This window comes from Bufo gargarizans, chromosome 4, assembly GCF_014858855.1.
Source record: "Bufo gargarizans isolate SCDJY-AF-19 chromosome 4, ASM1485885v1, whole genome shotgun sequence".
NCBI lineage: Eukaryota > Metazoa > Chordata > Amphibia > Anura > Bufonidae > Bufo > Bufo gargarizans.
Genome location: NC_058083.1, coordinates 124,370,720 through 124,391,214, shown reverse-complemented (window position 1 = coordinate 124,391,214; position 20,495 = coordinate 124,370,720). Strand labels below are relative to the sequence as shown.

The following is a 20,495-nucleotide window of genomic DNA, read 5'->3' as shown; positions in this document are numbered from 1 at the left end:
CCATCACCATGGGAACGCCTCTGTGTTAGAATATACTGTCGGATATGAGTTTTCACGATGTAACTCAAATCCGATGGTATATTCTAACATAGAGGTGTTCCCATGGTGATGGGGACGCTTCAAGTTAAAATATACCATCGGATTGGAGAAAACTCCGATCCGATGGTATAAAAGGGACTCCTGACTTTACATTGAAAGTCAATGGGGACGGATCCGTTTGCAATTGCACCATATTGTGTCAACATCAAACGGATCCGTCCCCATTGACTTGCATTGTAATTCAGGACGGATCCATTTGGCTCCGCACGGCCAGGCGGACACCAAAACGACTTTTTTTTCATGTCAGTGGATCCTCCAAAAATCAAGGAAGACCCACGGACGAAAAAACGGTCACGGATCACGGACCAACAGAACCCCGTTTTGCGGATAGTGAAAAAAATACTGTCGTGTGCATGAGGCCTTAGGCTGTTGGCAGATAATCTTCTCAAAACTAATTAACAAAGTGAGAGCTCTAAAATGTGTAGGCTCAAACACTCCAATATTCAAACAAAAGGGGGCCCCATTCAGGGGTCCCATTCAGCCTAGGATTACCAATCCTCTGTACAAATGCACCCTCCCATCTGAGAGTTTTTTTTGACCCAGTTGTAGCCACAGGTCTGCGGCGTCTGTATTGTTCTGTATGAATTCCCCTGAAGAGTCGACACAGACAGAAACGTGCCACGTCGGGATGGTAACAGGAGCGCACTAGCTGGCTTTTATATTTCATTTTTAGATTCAGGGATCGGGCCTGAGTAGGGACAGGTATCCGGACGGGGTCGCCCTTCTCGGGGCGGGTGCTCTGTGTAGATAGGTAGAATGAAACTAGCCCCCCTTCACCTTTATTAGGGTGTATTAGGGCACAGAGCTCCACCATCTTTATTTCACCCTGTCCACTACCGTGATCCTGCATTGGATTTACACCTGATGTCCATTGGATTCGCCCTCCTCAGACTCTCCTGGTCCCAGTATATCCATTGGTCTGGTAAGACTGCTCACACCTTTCACTGGGTGGAGCAGGATTTCTCTTTGTCTACCAGTATTGTTGGGGTACCAGGCTTGGACCCCGTAAGTTTTTAGAGTTTTGCATCACAGGGGTGTGTTTTATTTCATTATCAATTAAAAGTTATGTTTTAGATACAGACACTCTCCCCTTGGGGTCCCCTTTTGTTTGAGATAATCTCAAAAACAAATGAATCCTGAAATTGAAATCCAAGTGTCCAATCCCTATCTGCTCCAATATCCGGCGGAGTGGTGGAAAATCCCAATACACATTAGAAAATTGGCCAGTCTATTTGAAATCTCTGAGTACTGTGGGTACTGCTGGGTAGCGGGACATACAGTTGCTGCTCTGTAGAAGCAGCAGAGCCGCTGTGCTTTTGCCACTGCTCAAAGCAGCGGCACAGGCACAAGATTTTCAGGGCTGGGTGAGATGTCTGACCCTGTCAATCAAAGATGGCCCCTCCCTGATTTAGGACTCTGAAAAATGAATTGATCCACTAAGGCCACTTAACTCAAAAATTCACTTTACTTTAACTCCAATATCACCCTTAGGCCTAGTTCACACGAACGTTTTTTTTGCGAGTGTACGGGCCGTTTTTTTGTGTTCCGTATACGGTCCGTATACGGAACCATTCATTTCAATGGTTCCGCGAAAAAAAATGTATGTGTTCCGTATGCATTCCGTTTCCGTATTTCCGTTTTTCCGTTCCGTTGAAAGATAGAGCTTGTCCACGGGTCGTGGCTCCATTCAAGTCAATGGGTCAGCAAAAAAACTGAACACATACGGAAATGCATCGTATGTATTCCGTTTCCGTTCCGTTTTTTCGGAACCATCTATTGAAAATGTTATGGCCAGCCCAATTACTGTATACTGTACATGGCATACGGAAAAACGGAACAGAAAAACGGAAAGGAAACGAAAACACAACGGAATTCAAAAACGGAACAACGGATCTGTGAAAAACGGACCGCAAAAAGCAACAAAAGCCATACGGTCGTGTGAACTAGGCCTTAGGCCTCATGCACATGAACGTATTTTGTTTCCATGTCCGTTCAGTTTTTTTTGCAGATAGGATGGGAACCCATTCATTTCAATGGGTCCGCAAAAAATGCGGACATTACAGCTATTCGCATCCGTATGTCCGTTCCGTAGCCCCGCAGAAAAGATTGAACATGTCCTATTCTTGTCCGTTTTGCAGACAAGTATGGGCACTGTTACATCGTCCGTATGGCATCCGTTGTTTTTTTGCGGACTGCAAAACACATACGGTCGTGTACAGGTAGCCTTATCCTGTAAACAGTAGTGAATTTTTGGAATGGAATTTGACCTTGGCCAAGTGTTTCAAGTGTTTTATAGCATTTGCAAGCTTTTTTGTGGCGTATTTTACTTTGTAACATTGCGTGCTTGTTTTTTTCTGGTTTGTCAATTGCTGTAAAGAAACCTATGGGGAAAAATGCCAGAAAAAAAAAAACACCTTCACCAGAGCATGCTCCATTTAGAAAAAAAAAGGCACAAATACCAGAAAGTATTAAAAATGCTATGTGTATACACTTTTAACCCTTTCCCGACGAGGCGATTTTCAGTTTTTGCATTTTCGTTTTTCGCTCCCTGTCTTTCCAGAGCCATACCTTTTTTACTTTTCTGTTGACATAGCCGTATGAGGGCTTGTTTCTAGCAGGACAAGTTTTACTTTCTAATGCCACCATTTAATATTGCATAGGATGTAGTGGGAACAAATTTTCAATTGGGTGGAATTGGAAAAAAAAAATGCTATTCTGCCACAGTTTTTTTTTTTTTTACGGCGTTCACTATGCAGTAAAACTGACTTGTGCTTTTCATTGTCCACGTCAGTATGAATCCAGCAATACAACATAGGTATACTTTTTCTTGCGTTTTGATACTGAAAAAAAAAATTTGAAAAACTTTAATCACCATTTTCTGACCTCTATAACTTTTATGTAGTTATGTGCACAGAAGTGTTTGAGGGCTCATATTTTGAGGGGCGATCTGTACTTTTCATTGATACCATTCTGGGGTGTGTACGACTTTTTGATAACTGTTTATGGGACGAGAAACAACAACAAAAAACTGTGAATCGGCTATTGACACTTTCATTTTGCCTTTTCCCATATGGGATAAATATTTTTGTATTTTGATAGTATGGACGTTTTGTGTATTTTTTTATTTTTATTTTGGGGAAAAGGGGGTTGATTTGAATTTTTTATTTTATTTACACTTTTATAGTTCCCATAGGTTGTGGTCAGGTTTGACCACGACATCTGAGAGGTTAAATGTTCGCGATCTGCATTACTGCCAATTGTGGACATTAGCCACAAGTGCTTATTGTATGAAACAGCAGGCACCGTCTTTAAAGACCCAACATATGACGTACTATTGCATCACATGTCGAGAAGGGTTAAATAATTTGCTATAGGCTTTTAAGGAGAATGCAGGCCCTGAAAGTGTAAAAACAAACAATTACCCACATCACTGACCTCACTGATTCTCTCCACCACTGACATTCCAACACTGATCTGTTTGGACCAGTGGGGGGAGGGGGGGAATTGATTAGGCCTTAGGCCCCTTTCACACGAGCAAGTCTTCTGCATGTTTGCAATACGTGAAGAGAACATATAGCAACTACAATTAATCCTGACCTATTCATTTCAATGGATCTATGCACATGAGCGTTGTTTTTCACGCACTATTTCTGCGTTTCGTGAAAATTGCAGCATGTTCTATATTATGCATTTTTCACGCAGCCCCCTGTCCCCATAGAAGTGAATGGGGCTTCAGTGAAAAACGCATTGCATCTGGATGAAGTCCAGATGCAATCCGGATGCAGCTGCCTCTAACATGGATTGGTCAATATGTTCATCTTGGAAACCCCCTTTAAATATGTCTAAAGTTTTTTACCACGTCCTTACTGAAAGGAGATTGCAACAGGTTTAAGGGATTGTGTACTCAGGGTGGGGTCGGCAATGACAGACTTCAGAAGAAACAGCAGGTTAAACAGTCCAAACATTTTTTTTTCTGGTTCACAGCATAACAAAACAGCATCCTAGTTATAACTTCACTTGGTGAGGTGAAGCCACCAACTCAAAATAAACAACAAAGTAAACTCCTGCCCGCCCTGGCCCTACCTAGACAGGTCATCTCTAATTCACCACTACAGAGCAGTTCACACCGGGGGCACTAATCTCAGACAACTGATGGGTCAGCTAGCGTCCAAGGCTTTTTGACACCCACTAACCATCTGAGGCCTGCTTTTATTCTCCGGTAATGATCCCAGCAGTCACACCTGAGATCACCTCAGACTAAGCGAAATAGTCATGCTGAAATAATGGTGTGAACTGGTGGATCCCACTTCCACCTACCCACTAGTCCAAAAAATCCAGCCCAGAAAAGAATCTAATCAAACCTGTCTCAGCAAAGGACACTTTGCTGAAACCACTGCAGCTTTCTGGATTTCGTTTACCTTACCCAACTCAGGATTCTGGGTGAAATATACACCCCTTCCAGCACTTTACACCTTACCACACGTTTGTAACTTTTTCCACATTTGTTAAATCTGACATACAACCAGTTGCCTACCTGACCATGCTTACTTCCCGTCCACTTTCAACTTTTGCAAAAAAATAACTCATATCAAAATTTTTGTCTTTTTGACATCAAAAAGGTCCAAAATCCCATGATAAATTTCTCCCATTATATACAAAAGATATTGATAAAATAGAAGAAATCCAAAGATGGACTACACAAATGGTGGAATATCTTAAAGGATTTAGCCTGCAATGAATAAGCCATTTCAAAGGAATGCATTCAGTGGCGGAACTACATACTGTATGTCACTACGTAACTTTGGAATGTCCCATAGAGAAGCAGGTGAAGTGGCCCAAACACCTTTCATCCATTCTTCTAAATTCAAGTCTAGTGGCCAGCCCTACATTATCTGTGCACTTTTGATTGTTGGAGACCAAGGAAGTTAGGGGAAGCGGTTTCACTTCCTCTGTGTCTGTTAATAAGGGATAGCTTGTTGGTCTGAAATACTTCCTTTAGTGTTGAATCTCTTTTTATTGCATAGAGAAACAAAGCAATTAAACAGAGTAGCAATGACAATGTAGGCAGTAGATATCCCCTATTCCAGACCCAAATAAAACATAAGGTACCAGTGCAAAAGCGGACATAGAGAACGACATACCCCCCTGGGCCACACACAATGCGGCCTAAAGGAATCAGGTACCACTTAGTACATACATATCGAGTGGCTCAGCAATGGGGGAAACATAAAGTGTAACACATAGAGCCATGAATGCTGGAAGGAAAGGAAATAAGAACTCAGGTCAAATTCCTAGATTACTTAATAATAGCAAGTTAAACAAAGGGCTACTAATATGTAGCTCACGGTGAAACAAACCAAAGCGGTAAACTAGCATAGACAGGGGAGCAGACAAGGACACGACAACGACAAACAAAAGACAGGGAAGGAAAGGGGGGAAGGGAGGTGGGGGGGGAAGAGGGAGAATGACTAGACAACATATCATGAAGGCCCGGTGCATTCACCTGTGCCCAGCCAGGTTTGGAAACGAGAGGAGCGCCTAAACTGCACCCAGGGTTCCCAGGTCAGAGCAAACGTTTGGGTTCGGTTACAGGCCTCGGCCTCCAACTCCTCCATCCTGAACAGGCATCCAGGGCACGTACCCACGTGATTCTCTGTAAATTATCCGAAGATCTCCACTGGCGTGGAATAATCTGCCTCATAGATAAAACAAACGTTCTAAGCACTCCTTTTTTGACATGTTGGATCCTGCCCGGGAATATAGAGAGCAAAGCAATCAAAGGGGACAGAGGTATAGTAGACCGGTAGAGAGCATTATACAGAGCAAAAACATCCTGCCATAGTGGGGCAACCCCAGGACAGTCCCACCAAATGTGGAGCATGGAACAAACCTCTGCTTGGCAACGCCAGCAGGTGTTGGGGACCGATGGATAAAAATGGTGCAACTTAACCGGAGTCCTATACCAATGCGTAAGAATCTTATAATTCAACTCCTGCAGGCGACATGACGTGGATGACTTATGAGTAAATAAGAGGGAGCGACTCCATTGCTCAGCGGACAGGGAAAACGTCAGTTCGTTCTCCCAACCAGAGGCAAACCCAACACTTCTCATCTGCTCAACAAGTGACAAGTCCTCCATCCCGCCGGCACCCAGCAAGCTATAGATCAGAGAGATACCATGATCCGGACCTGTGTTGGCAACACAGAGCTTTTCAAAATTTGTCAGAGGAGCAGACAGCTGCGATCCGGGAGCCAGGGATCCCAAAAAGCTACGGAGTTGAAGGTAGTGGAACCAGCGACTCGGGGAATTTAGAAATATATGTGATAGATCCCTAAGGGGTAAGAGACCCGAACTATTAAAAATATCTCTAATTAGAATCCGGGGAGGGGGGACCGTACGGAAAGATGGTAAGTTCCTGATCTGGGAAGGAAGGTCAGGGTGGGCCACAATATGTGTCAGAGGACCTAGAGCGGATATTAACTTGATTTTGGAGGCAAATCTACCCCATAATTTAGTCAGAGTCTGAAGTAAAGGAGAGCGAAGGGCATGTAAGAGGCTATTTTGTGTGGCTACAGGAAGCCACTGAAAGCAGGCACAGAGGAGACCCAGTAGACCTAGCTCTAGCTATAATGCCCAAGGTCTTCAGGGTACTGTCACACGCTTCTCTGCCTGGGACGAAACCCACCTGTTCCTGATGTATACACTTCGAGATGAGGGGATGTAACCGCAGGGCTAGTAATTTAGCATAAATTTTAAGGTCCACGTTTAAGAGAGAAATAGGCCTATAATTGGAGCAATAAGAGTGATCCTTATCAGGTTTGGGTATAACCGTTATATGGGCCTGTAAAGTTTGGGGAGGAAAAGGGGTTCCAGGCGCAATGGAGTTAAAAGATTCGAGTAGCAAGGGGGATAGTTCCTCCATAAGAAGCTTATAGAAGCGTGGGGTTAGGCCATCCGGGCCTGGACTTTTCCCATTTTTTAGTGAAATACTTCCTTTAAAGAGGTTGTCCAGGCTTTTTAATATTGATGACCTATTCTGAGGATAGGTCATCAATATTAAAAAGCCCGGACAACCCCTTTAATTTGCATAGCATGAAGGAAATAAGGGAATGTGGGGCATAATGGAGACCTTTAAATATATTTAAGGTTTAAACAAGGTTCATATATACACACACATATATATATATATATATATATATATATAAAATCACAAATATCGCAGCAGCACAGTCAGACCTTGTGCACTGGGTGCAACTCCTCACAGAGGTCGGCTTCTCCTCCACGATATATACCTTGCAAATAACGAGGCAGCACTTCCAGCTTTAGGTGACAGGGTGAAGACCCCAAAACTTGAATCCCAGCAGTTGCTGGGATTAAAGTTTTGGGGTCTTCACCCTGTCACCTAAAGCTGGAAGTGCTGCCTCGTTATTTGCAAGGTGTATATATATATATATATATATATACACAGTGGATATAAAAAGTCTACACACCCCTGTTAAAATGTCAGGTTACTGTGATGTAAATCATTTCAGAACTTTTTCCACCTTTAATGTGACCTATAAACTGTCCAACTCAATTGAAAAACAAACTGAAATCTTTTAGGTGGAGGGAAGAAAACAAACAAAAAAATAATAATGTAGTTGCATAAGTGTGCACACCCTCTTAAAACTGGGGGTGTAGCTGTGTTCAGAATTAAGCAATCACATTCAAAATCATGTTAAAAAGGAGTCAGCATACACCTGCCATCATTTAAAGTGCCTCTGATCAAGCCCAAATAAAGTTCAGCTGCTCTAGTTGGTCTTTCCTGAAATTTTCTTAGTCGCATCCCACAACAAAAGCCATGGTCCACAGAGCTTCCAAAACATCAGAGGGGTCTCATTGTTAAAAGTTATCAGTCTGGAGAAGGGTACAAAAGAATTTCCAAGGCATTAGATATAACATGGGACACAGTGAAGACAGTCATCATCAAGAACTGGACGTCCCTCCAAAATTGATGAAAAGACGAGAGGAAAACTGGTTTGGAAGGCTACCAAGAAGCCTACAGCAACATTAAAGGAGCTACAGGAATATCTGGCAAGTACTGGCTGTGTGGTACATGTGACAACAATCTCCCGTATTCTTCATATGTCTGGACTATGGGGTAAAATGGCAAGACGAAAGCCTTTTCTTACGAAGAACAACATCCAAGCCAGGCTACATTTTGCAAAAACACATCTGAAGAAACCCAAAAGCATGTGGGAAAAGGTGTTATGGTCTGATGAAACCAGACCGTAAACTTTTTGGCCATAATTCCAAAAGATATGTTTGGCGCAAAAAAAACACTGCACATCAGCAAAAGAACACCATAACCACAGTGAAGCATGGTGGTGGCTGCATTTGGGGCTGTCTTCAGCTGGAACTGGGACCTTAGTTAAGCTAGAGGGTTTTATGAACAGTTCCAAATACCGGTCAATATTGTCACAAAACATTCAGGCTTCTGCTAGAAAGCTGAACATGAAGAGGAACTTCATCTTTAAGCATGACAACGACGCAAAGCATACATCCAAATCAACAAAGGAATGGCTTCACCAGAAGAAGATTAAAGTTTTGGAATGGCCCAGCCAGAGCCCAGACCGGAATCTGATTGAAAATCTTTGGGGTGATCTGAAGAGGGCTGTGCACAGGAGATGCCCTCACAATCTGACAGATTTGGAGTGTTTTTGCAAAGAAGAGTGAGCAAATCTTGCCAAGTCAAAATGTGCCATGCTGATAGACTCATACCCAAAACGACTGAGTGCTGTAATAAAATCAAAACGTGCTTCAACAAAGTATTAGTTTAAGGGTGTGCACACTTATTATGCAACCATATTATTTTATTTTTATATTTTTTCTTCCCTCTACCTAAAAGATTTCAGTTTGTTTTTCAATTGAGTTGTACAGTTTATAGGTCACATTAAAGGTAGAAAAAGTTCTGAAATGATTTATCTTTGTCTCTTTTTTATTACATCACAGAAACATGAGATTTTAACCGGGGTGTGTAGACTTTTTATATCCACTGTATATATATTTATTATCTCACAAAGTAAGTACACCACTCACATTTTTGTAAATATTTTATTATATCTTTTCATGGGATGCAATGTAAAGTAGTCAGTGTACAGCTTTTAGAACAGTGTAAATTTGGTGTGCCCTCAAAATAACTCAACACACATTAATGTCTAAACCACTGGCAACAAAAGTGAGTACCCCTAAGTGAAAATGGTCCAATTGTGCCCAACTGACCATTTTCCCTCCTTTTTGTCATGTGTCTCATTAGTGTTACAAGGTCCCATGTGTGAATGGGGAGCATGTGAGTTAAATTCAGTGTTATCGCTCTCACACTGTCTCACACTGGTCACTGAAAGTTCAACATGGCACCTCATGGCAAATAACTCTCTGAAGATCTGAAAAAAAGAATTGTTTCTCTACATAAAGATGGCCTAGGCTATAAGAAGATTGCCAACACCCCGAAACTGAGCTGCAGCACGGTGGCCAAGTCCATACAGTGATTTAACAAGACAGGTTCCACTCAAAAAAGGCCTCTCCATGATTGACCAAAGAAGTTGAGTGCACGTGTTCAGCGTCATATCCAAATGTTGTCTTTTTAAAATGGATGTACGAGTACTGCAAGCATTGCTGCAGAGGTTAAAGGGGTTGGGGGGATCAACCTGTCAGTGCTCAGACCCTACGCTGTACACTGCATCAAACTGCTTTACATGGCAGTCGTCCCAGAAGGAAGCCTCTTCTAAAGGTGATGCACAAGAAATCCCGCAAACAGTTTGTTGAAGACAAGCAGACTGAGGACATGGATTACTGGAACCATGTCCTGTGGTCTGATGAGACCAAGATAAACCTAATTGGTTCAAATGCTGTCAAGCATGTGTGGCAGAAACCAGGTGAAGAGTACAAAGACAAGTGTGTCTTACCTGCAGTCAAGTATGGCGGTGGGAGTGTCATGGTTTGGGGCTGCATGAGTGCTGCCAGCTGTGGGGAGCTACAGTTCATTGAGTGAACCATGAATCCCAACATGTACTGTGACATACTGAAGCAGAGCATGATCCCCTCCCTGTGGAAACTGGGCCACAGGGCAGTATTCCAACATGATAACAAGCCCAAACACATCAACAGGATAACCGCTGTCTTGGTAAAGAACCTGAGCGTAAAGGTGCTGGACTGTCCAAGCATGTATCCAGACGTAAACCCTTTTGAGCATCTTCAGGGCATCCTCAAATGGAAAGTGGAGGAGCTCCAGGTCTATAACATCCACCAGCTCTGTGATGTCATCATGGAGAAGTGGAAGAGGATTCCAGTGGCAACATGTGAAGTTCTAGTGAACTCCATGCCCAAGAGAGTTAAGGCAGTGCTGAAAAATAATGGTGACCACGCAAAATATTGGCACTTTAGGCACAATTTGGCCATTTTCACTCCGGGTTGTACTCACTTTTGTTGCCAGCCATTTAAACATTAAAGGCTGTGTGATTAGTTATACAAGCTGTACACTGACTACTTTACATTGTATCAAAGTGTCATATCTTCAGTGTTGTCCCATGAAAAGTTATATTAAAATATTACTTTTGTGAGATACTTATATACTTAAATGTATGTATGTTGTGGACTGGTTTTCACCTTATGCAGGAAATGTTAGCAGACATATATATTAACCTAATGCAGCACAAGAACAAGATCTGTCTGGTTGTCCATTCTTTTTATTCATGATATTGGCAAGAAAAAAAACAAGAAATGGAAGACATAAAACAAATATTAACACATACACATAACAACTTTGATTTCTTAACGTTTGGAAATGGAGTAACGCTTTAAGTAGTTGAGCTTCAGCATCATATTGTGTTATAAAGAGTTTATCCAGCTAACCCCAACACATTATCTGCTTCCAGTTTAATAACATTCAGTTTCAACAAGCTCAGTATAAAAAGCTACATTTATTACATATCCAACATGCAAAGATATTAAATACATAATTCTGTACAATCACATATACAAGTTACATAGCAAAAATATAGTGCCATTCTTCATGTCCATGTATTCCAGGAAACTTCATCAGCAAACGTATTGCTACAAAAAGAATAAAAAAGAATCACTGTAAAGTAATTGTAAAGAATCGTCAAAGGCTTCCACATAGGAGCAGAACTGCTAAACTAACAGACGTGCCAGATCCCTGACATGGTGGAAACTAAGCCTGCCTGATGGAACTCATTGACTAAACTTCAATGCAGATGTGAATAATCCTAGTTCAAAGACAAAATTAGATTTATCTGGTAGGTACACTAAATAATAATATCTACTAATGTGTATGGATAGCTATCTTTAAAGGGAACCTGTCATGTGGATATTTGATTATAATCTAACTAATTATATACAATCATTAACTACTAAAAAGTACCTTAGATGTATTCACTTACTGGTGTGACAGATGGTTACCTCATAATATACACACAAAGATGCTGCATGCCGCATGCTAATGAGCTGATTGGAGTCCAGCGTGATGTCATTGAGTCCAGCGTATATTTAATTCAGAGCTATAGCCACTCCCCTGCCCACCTGCTGCTGATTCATATGGAAACAAACTGTCATTCAGCAGCAGGTGGGCGGGGAGAGTCAGGAGCTCATGAATATTCATGACTCATCATTATCAGCTGGAGCTTTTCAATACAAGATGTTGGCAGATTGACTGGGTCAATTAAAGAAAGTGACCCAGCATTTTGCTAAGCGAATCAGTCACTTATTTATGTTGCCCTTAGTTAGGACACCATAAAACTGGTGACAGGTTCCCTTTAATGTTTTCCTCCTTATTAAAATGAAGAATTTGAGCAGACTTTGCTGGGTAGATTGCCATATACTTTATTGGGCTTTTGCCTGTGTCATTCCTGTAAGTGCTTCTAACATTTGGCTGCCTGAAGCAAAAACTGAAATACAAGGATGGACTATATATGTCCCAAAATGCATTCAGCAAAGGGGTCTGCAAATGGCAAAGTTCTCACCTTGATGCACTCTTGTGTACGTTAATACTTGTGAATGCAGTCTACCCTTCCTCCTTCATATGACACTTTATGTATTTGCTTGTTACTTAGCATGTAAATAGGCCTTGATTGGGCCAACCCTCCGATGAGGTTGTTTTTCCACCAGACAAATCCACAAGAGCAGAAAAATATATTTGTCACTGCATACATGGACAACCATCAGGTATGTATTTCATTTACCTGGGACTTCTCTTGACAGCAGCAGGCTCCACATATTCCTCCAATTAAACCATTGATCATCTGAATCACGCATAAAATGACTTCGAGTCCAGCCAAACCCAACAGGATGGAGAAGAGGGTAACATTCCATACAACAACATTCTTTGGTTCTTCACACTGGGACCAAGTTGAATGGTCAGCCAAATAGCTGTAAGACAGACATTTTAGTTATGTGAGGTGAATAATGTAAAAACATTCAGACTTTAAACTATAATCACCATCTCCTTCAAAAATCAATACACCTATTTGGTTTTAAGTTAACCTAAATCTACTTCAATTTGTTCAGTAGCCTGAAATCTTGAGGATCCAGGGGAATACATTTTAGCAATAGGTGAATACATTTCAGTATTAAGGAGCTGAAGGAGAATGGAAACTGGATTTTAATAAAAAATGCATATGAAGGCTTCTTAACCGTCCCCAATGTCAGATCAGAGGACAGAGGGACTAAGCGTGTTTCTAATAATTAAGAATTGGTGAAAAAAATAACACATACTGTGTTTTAGAATCTTCAAATGGATAGGTCCACATGCCATTGGTACGACAAAATGGACCTTTTTCTAAGGCCAGTGCTGAGATGATGACACAGTAACCAGCGCCAATGATTCCAATTAATGCAGCCGCAACAGATCCCAGCATCTGTAATGAAGAAATATTAGTATCTGTGATATCTGGTCAGTATTGGAAACAAATGAGATTCACTATCAGTATATAGAAACTTACTGCACAGCTTTTTCCACAGTTCCTATTGCCACAACATCCACAGCAATCCTCTTCTTCCAGTCCAATGCACACAAAGGCAGGAATCAGAATCTAGAAGAAAAACATGTGCACAGTTATTCAGTTATCTGGTAATGCCTGATTCGGGAAACAAAAAAAAACATCTTTAGCAACCAATAGATAATTCTAATTGTTCATGTAAACCTGTATGTGTGCCGCAGACAAGATTGGCTGACATCTACTACTATTACTACTGGGCCACTGATTTATTTATTTGCCACATATGAGGTTGTCCAACATAAAAGACAGGCCCTCTCCAACACATTGCAGAATGAGCATTGCACTTACAAATCATGGCCAATTGGTACATAAATCCAGTCTAACATGAATTTCTTTGGTTTCTGGTCTTTGTGGTCAAAAAAGGGTTATGTGCCATCAGGGCTTATTCTAGCCTACCAGATCCTTTGATAGAACCAGGTTCTGACTCAATAATGGTCCCCAAAGGTCAAGCAGGGGATAACCCCATACAATACTGATTTGGGGCCTATTACTTAATGCTAGGGTCTATTGGTTTTATTAACAAATAAAAGTTATATGAACTGTGTGCACACTGATAACAGCCGTGGAAGCCATTGTGGAAGCGCTCATCTCCATAGTCATCTGTATTGCCATCCTCAGGACAGCGATACAGATGGTTGCTGCAGGGCAGGGGAGAGGCGTCTCCCTTCCCCGTTCCTCTGATAGGCGGCAGGCCTAGTGCCTGCCGCCTATCAGAGGCCGGTGTAGTCGGCGCAGTGACATCATCTTGCTGTCTGAGCCATACAACGCGGGACACAGGCCGGAAAAGGCCTGCATCGCATCGCTGCCAGCCTGATGGAGGTAAGTATATGTGTTTATTTTTTTATATGGTACAATATAGGAGCGCTATGGGGGCACTTGTTACTGGCACATGATTGGGGGGTACTTGTTACTGGCACATTATTGGGGGCATCTATGGGGGGCATTTCTTACTGGCACATTATTGGGGGTTACTGTGGTGGCATCTATGGGGAAATTCTTACTAGCACATTATTGGGGGGTACTATGGAGCCACTTTTTACTGGCACATTATTGGGTGGCACTATGGGAGCATCCATGGGGGCACATCTTACTGGCACATCATTGGGGGGCACTATGGGGCATATACTGAGGCCACAAAGAAGGGGTATTTTATATGGGGGCACTATAGGGGAAGGGAGAGAGGAACACTATGGGGGCATCTACTGAGGCCACAAAGAGGGGGTATTTTATATGGGGGGCTCTGTCTAGGGGCATTTTATACTGGGACACATTATGGTGGGTACTATGGGGAAGGGGGGGAGAGGATTACTATGGGGACATCTTCGGGGGGCACTAAGAAGGGGTATTTTATACTTACAAATTATGGCGGACACTGAGAGCATCTACTGCGGCACTATATAGGGGCATTTTATACTGGTAACTTATGGGGGGCACTAGGAGAAAGGGGGAGAGGAGCACTATGGGGCATTTACTGGGGGCACTATATTGGGGTATTTTATACTGGCACATTATGGGGGCATTATGGGGACATTAGCTCAACTGGGGGCTTTAAAAGGGAGTATTTTTTGTACTGGCAGACATTATAAGGGGACATTTTCTACTGTCACATTATAAGGAGAATTATTACTATTAGGGGGAATTATAATGGGCTTTATTACTACTGGGGGTCTATGCGGAACATGATTACTAGTATGGGCACTATGGGAGGATTATTGCTTCTGGGGCACAGTGGGGACATGTTGTGGGTACTGTAGGAGCCCTATTACCACCATGTGTGCTCTGGCAGAAAATGATTATTATTGGTGGGACTTTGGGGAGCACTATAACTGTGGGGGCACCTTGGCACAGTATCAGCTTACCACAATTATTTTTGGGGGACGTTATGTTTACACTATTAGTGTCAGGGGCACTATTTGCTGGGCACAGTTGTTTTAGGACACATGCCAATGATTATTGAAGGACACTACCTGCATGGTACTACTATTATCAGGGGTTTATCTGTTTATGATATAGTATTGGGGAGCACAGCGGCACAGTATTGGGGGTGGTAGGATGATTCGTCCAGAAGACGGGAGGATGATGGAAAAGTAGTAAACAAACATTTTTTTGGTCAAACTGCAGAGACGAAAAATGGCAATTTTCGCCTCAGGCAGCAGAAAGGCTAGTGCACCCTTGTGTCCACCTTGGATCAGCCACTGTTGGAGGTCTGTCTAATTCTTGGATAACCCCTTTAACTAAAATTGCACATGTACATGTTATGTAAAGATTATTTTTAGGCCTTCAGAAATGGTTCCAATGGTGGAATCCTTATATATGATTGAAAACTTTCCGTCATGACTTGGGAGCTTCTGGAAAAGATCCCTTATATAGCCATTTAAACGACTAGAACTTTCGCACTCTGACATTTAAAGCCCCTAACAATCTCTAGTCGGTCAGAATGAGTAACTAAACTGTTACCGGGATACTCAGAAATATCAATAGTAAACTTCGCTGAATGAGTATACAAAATCCCATAGAATTTTTAAAATTTTTAACATGATCTTTATTGAACAATCGTAATTGTGAACATAATTATACCAATATAACATTACATTATACAGATAATAATGAGCCTTTGTGATAAAGGAGTCTAATAACTAACGCACTTATCACTCACTAGTGTGAGACTATTAACATAGGAGGAACTATCAATGGTGTACATCAGCAGAAAGGTGAAGTCTACCAAACCATGAAGCTGGGATGCACTAGCATTATTATTCTAGATGCAATCACCCGTATATAGGAGTGTGAAAGCTGTTACACTTCCTAAACCAAAAAACATGTACTGCTGAATGAAGTGACTGATGTCAAAAAGCTAGCCATTGATAGCAAATGAACCTACCTATGAAGGTCAATAATAAGCGCTGAATCTCCCCGGTTTGGTAGACTTCACCTTTCTGCTGATGTACACCATTGATAGTTCCTCCTATGTTAATAGTCTCACACTAGTGAGTGATAAGTGCGTTAGTTATTAGACTCCTTTATCACAAAGGCTCATTATTATCTGTATAATGTAATGTTATATTGGTATAATTATGTTCACAATTACGATTGTTCAATAAAGATCATGTTAAAAATTTTAAAAATTCTATGGGATTTTGTATACTCATTCAGCGAAGTTTACTATTTAAAGCCCCTATAAGGCTACTTTCACACTAGCGTTCGATCGGATCCGTTCTGAACGGATCCGATCACAATAATGCAGACGGAGGCTCCATTCAGAACGGATCCGTCTGCATTATTTTAGCATATAACAGCTAAGTGTGAAAATAGCCTCGTACGGATCCGTCCAGACTTTCAATGTAAAGTCAATGGGGGACGGATCCGCCTGAAGATTGAGCCATATTGTGGCATCTTCAAACGGATCCGTCCCCATTGACTTACATTGTAAGTCTGGACGGATCTGCACGCCTCCGCACGGCCAGGCGGACACCCGAACGTTGCAAGCAGCGTTCAGCTGTCCGCCTGTCCGTGCGGAGGCGAGCGGAGCGGAGGCTGAACGCCGCCAGACTGATGCAGTCTGAGCGGATCCGCTCCATTCAGACTGCATCAGGGCTGGACGGAATGCGTTCGGGTCCGCTCGTGAGCCCCTTCAAACGGAGCTCACGAGCGGACCGACGAACGCTAGTGTGAAAGTAGCCTTAGACGGGAAGATTTTCAGATAAATGGTCTATATAATCTTGCTGCTGAACATTCATTTGTCATTGATTTGCATCTTTTATTAGAACGATTATCAATGGCGCATCTCTTTTACCTTTCTGAGCTGTGTAAACAAGGATGTGCTGCGAATAATCATTAGAACTGAATAGAGGAAGAACGCTTGTGGTAACAATCCTTCCTCCCCCATTCTCTTAGCATCAGCCTGTGTAATAGGACGATGCAAAAGAGCGCCCATTAACATGTTTATTATTGACTCTCTCTAATCCTGCCCAAAGGAAAGAAGTAATATCTTAGATATTTGAATAGGCATAGTTGTACATGTCACCCATCATCTCTGGACCATGGTCCTTTTCTATAGAAGGAGCTTCATTATATCTTTGCCTAGATAACTGATCCTTTAAATGCATCACAGTAGACTTCTCTACATGCAGTGCACCCTGGCATCTTTCCAGTTTTGTCAGGTGTGGACACTGGTTCTGGAGATAATAGTCTACTGAATGTATGAGGTATGTATTAATACTATTCTACTGTATTTCCGTTCATTTTGTTTGCATGGAAGTCCTATAAGCTATTTGATAAAGTGGAACACCTATGTAATCGACTCCATGTGACACTAGGACACACAGCTCCGAATGCCAGTGTCTATTTGTGTATAGATTGACGGTTTCGTTGTATTGTTACGCCCTTTGGGATGGGTATTGTTAGTATTGTGGAGTAGTCTGTTTGGAGAACAGGTACTTGCAATTTCACCAACGTGCACAGACATGTCAGAGGAGGGAAGAGCCACTAAAAAAACATGAGTCACATGTACCTGCTTAAAAATTTCCAGTTAGAGGAAACCATTGCTTTTGTTTAAGACAGAGAAGAGTTTAAGACAAATGTGTCTACTTCTGCACACAATTTTTGGATGCTACACATTGAGTGAGATTTTCTAAGCAAAAAAGTGGCAGAATTTAAGCTAAATTTGCACCAAATAACCATATACATGCTTTGCACTACATTTATTATGTATTTTAGATACCTTTTGCATCTTGTATGACAAGGGGGCATAAGTTAGCAGGAAATGATCAGAGTGTAAATTACGCAAATATTATGCCCAGCATTGTGACACAAGGAGAAGTCACAGGTGGTGTAACGTTGGACAAAAGTGTCTAAAACTGCCCCATCCAGCATCAGCCACTTTGATAAATCTGGGGCATCTTTTGGATTAGTAAATCTGCCTCATTTTGTTAGTTCCCAGAACTGTAGTATTTATGGGATTAACTAATAATAGATAACAGATATGCGTACTCAATATTAGTGATCTGCTTCACTGTCACTGCTTGAGAAAGGTCCCATTAAGAGGACTGAAACGTTGCTATCTGGTGATTAAAGAGCACTCTTTTATTTCACTACAATTGGAAGTGCCGTGGAGTTTGTTTTTGTTATAAGTTTGGTCGGTGGATCGCCTCTTCAGCCTCTGGCACTCCGTATCTACTTCCATACCGCTGTGCTGCCCACATCATTGTTTTTTCTTTAATAATAGATAACAGATATGTGTACTCAATATTAGTGATCTGAGATTAACTGCCTGAACTGAAGCCCTTTACGGCCCTCATAGAGGCGTGCAGCGCGTTTAAAAAGATCTCATCAAAATTACTATGTTCCAAGGGTCCTGATGAATGGCTGAAACTAGGTTAGCAAAGAAACACGTCGAGCAGGGACTCGAAACTCTAGTAAAGACTAGTTCACGGAGGGACAACAAAAGGTGGATCTAATTTAGGATGGATTTGGGGCATCTAATTTAGGATGGATTTGCAGAATAACATGGCATGGTGTGCATGAATTTATTTTATATATAACGTCTTGCGCCTGAATCCATTCAGTACTGACCACACCGTTGACCTCTGATGATATCTGTGGGGACCAGCCATGATTCCTGGTTAACATTAATGGTATAGGGAATGACCTATACAACATTATGAATTTGTACTTTTTATCAGAATTGCACAGTCTGTAAGCAGGAATAACCCAGTAATAGGGTCACAGGACTACCTCCATTAGAATACAGGATGCTGTTTGTGTCAGCCTGAATTCATATTTGCTTATTTTTAGTTTTGCTCTTCTCCAGCAATTGCATTGCAAGCAGCTCCATATGCCTGATATACTTTACTTTATGGTACGCATGTCATAGCAACAGAGCATTGCCTGTGCATTGTGGTGAAATTGTTTGATCCCTAGGGAAAAAATAATTGCCAGCACCCTTGAAACCGTTACAAAAAAAAACCTGGCATGCAACTTTCACATTAAAATTAGGGCTCGGTTATCTTCGATTGTACTACAGTGCAGGCGAAATGTTGCAAAGCACTACCCTGAATAACTCCAGTTATGTGTGATCCTCAACATCAAAGAGCTTTGCTTTATGCCACTCACTTCCAGTACTGTACTATGTATTGCCTGTTTATCTATTATTCTTGCCTAGTCTAGAATTCTAGTCTAAGAGCTTATTCACAACACCACGGTTTTCTGTCTAAAAAAAGGGATCCGTGAAACACAGATAGCTGCCGTGTGCACTATGCTTTTTTCTCACTCCCATTAAAAGAAATGGCTATTCTGATCCGCAAAATGGGCCAGAATAGGTTGTGAGATGAGCTTCTTGCATCGGGCACATGGATGTGTTTGAGAAAAACGGATGTATAAATAACCACACAAACTTTCCATGTGCTGTCATTTTGTAAAAAATGGAAGAAAGAATACATATATATGATAATATATATCTATAGTCATTCTATCACATACAGATTTCACAAGCTCTGTCTCAGAGATCATATACTGGAAATGATATGCTGGGCCAAAACTGCAACTTATAAGATACGTCCACATAGTTTCCTTATGCTTTTTTTTTAGAATAGCCTAATAAAATTGCCATCATCCTCATGGGAATTAAGAAGGGTACATTCCCACAGGACAAGATTGGGGTTGCAGAGAGAATGCACTGTATTCGCCTTGAAGTAAACACAATTAAAATCCTACATTTGCAGTGTTAATGGAAGTAAAAAGTACTTACAAGAAGTCCAGCTCCTCCGATACCTTCGAAAAACCATACATAGTTAGACAGGAGGTTCTCTCGGGCGTACTTTGTGTCTCCATCAGGAAAGTATAACAAGATGTTAGCAATTATGGAAAGTATAGCCAAACTGAGTAGAATATAGCCAATGCACTTAGCACAACTGCCAAAACACATCTCTGCTGCTGCGGTGGTGGGGATCTGCTATATCCTTCGCTGGTGCTGGTGACTTTGAGTACAGTGTGAACCCTTTTGTTCTAGCTCTTAAATACCCAGGACAGTGTTAGTCACCAGGGTGAGAGCTAGCTATTATTACCAGCACAAACTGCTTACTACAGAGGCTAAGTATGTGTTTTATGAAATCCACCACCTACATTTTAATAAAAGAGGTGGGGCAAGATAAAGTCTGGTACAAGCTATCTGAGCCAAAACTCTGACGTAACGTTTCTCTTAGTTTCCTATAGGACTCATTCTCATGTAATGTGTGTTTGCAGACTTACTAATGTCCTAATTTACCCACAGATTACAAGTTCTGAGCTTTTCTTTCCATTACCTGTTGGCAGCTACGTTGACTATGGGTATTGGTAAATGCTGAGCA

At 41.7% G+C, this 20,495-nt stretch overlaps 1 protein-coding gene across 1 annotated transcript; it reads right to left on the bottom strand.

Moving 5' to 3' along the window:
* Positions 1-10,806: 10,806 nt before the first annotated feature.
* On the bottom strand, positions 10,807-20,231 carry TM4SF1 (transmembrane 4 L six family member 1). Its single transcript, XM_044292267.1, has 5 exons — positions 19,898-20,231; positions 13,096-13,185; positions 12,869-13,011; positions 12,337-12,523; positions 10,807-11,191 (listed from the first exon to the last, which is right to left on the bottom strand). The coding sequence occupies exons 1-5, from the start codon at positions 20,072-20,074 to the stop codon at positions 11,177-11,179; spliced, it is 612 nt and encodes a 203-aa protein (XP_044148202.1). The 5' UTR covers positions 20,075-20,231; the 3' UTR covers positions 10,807-11,176.
* Between the last annotated feature and the right edge of the window lie 264 nt (positions 20,232-20,495).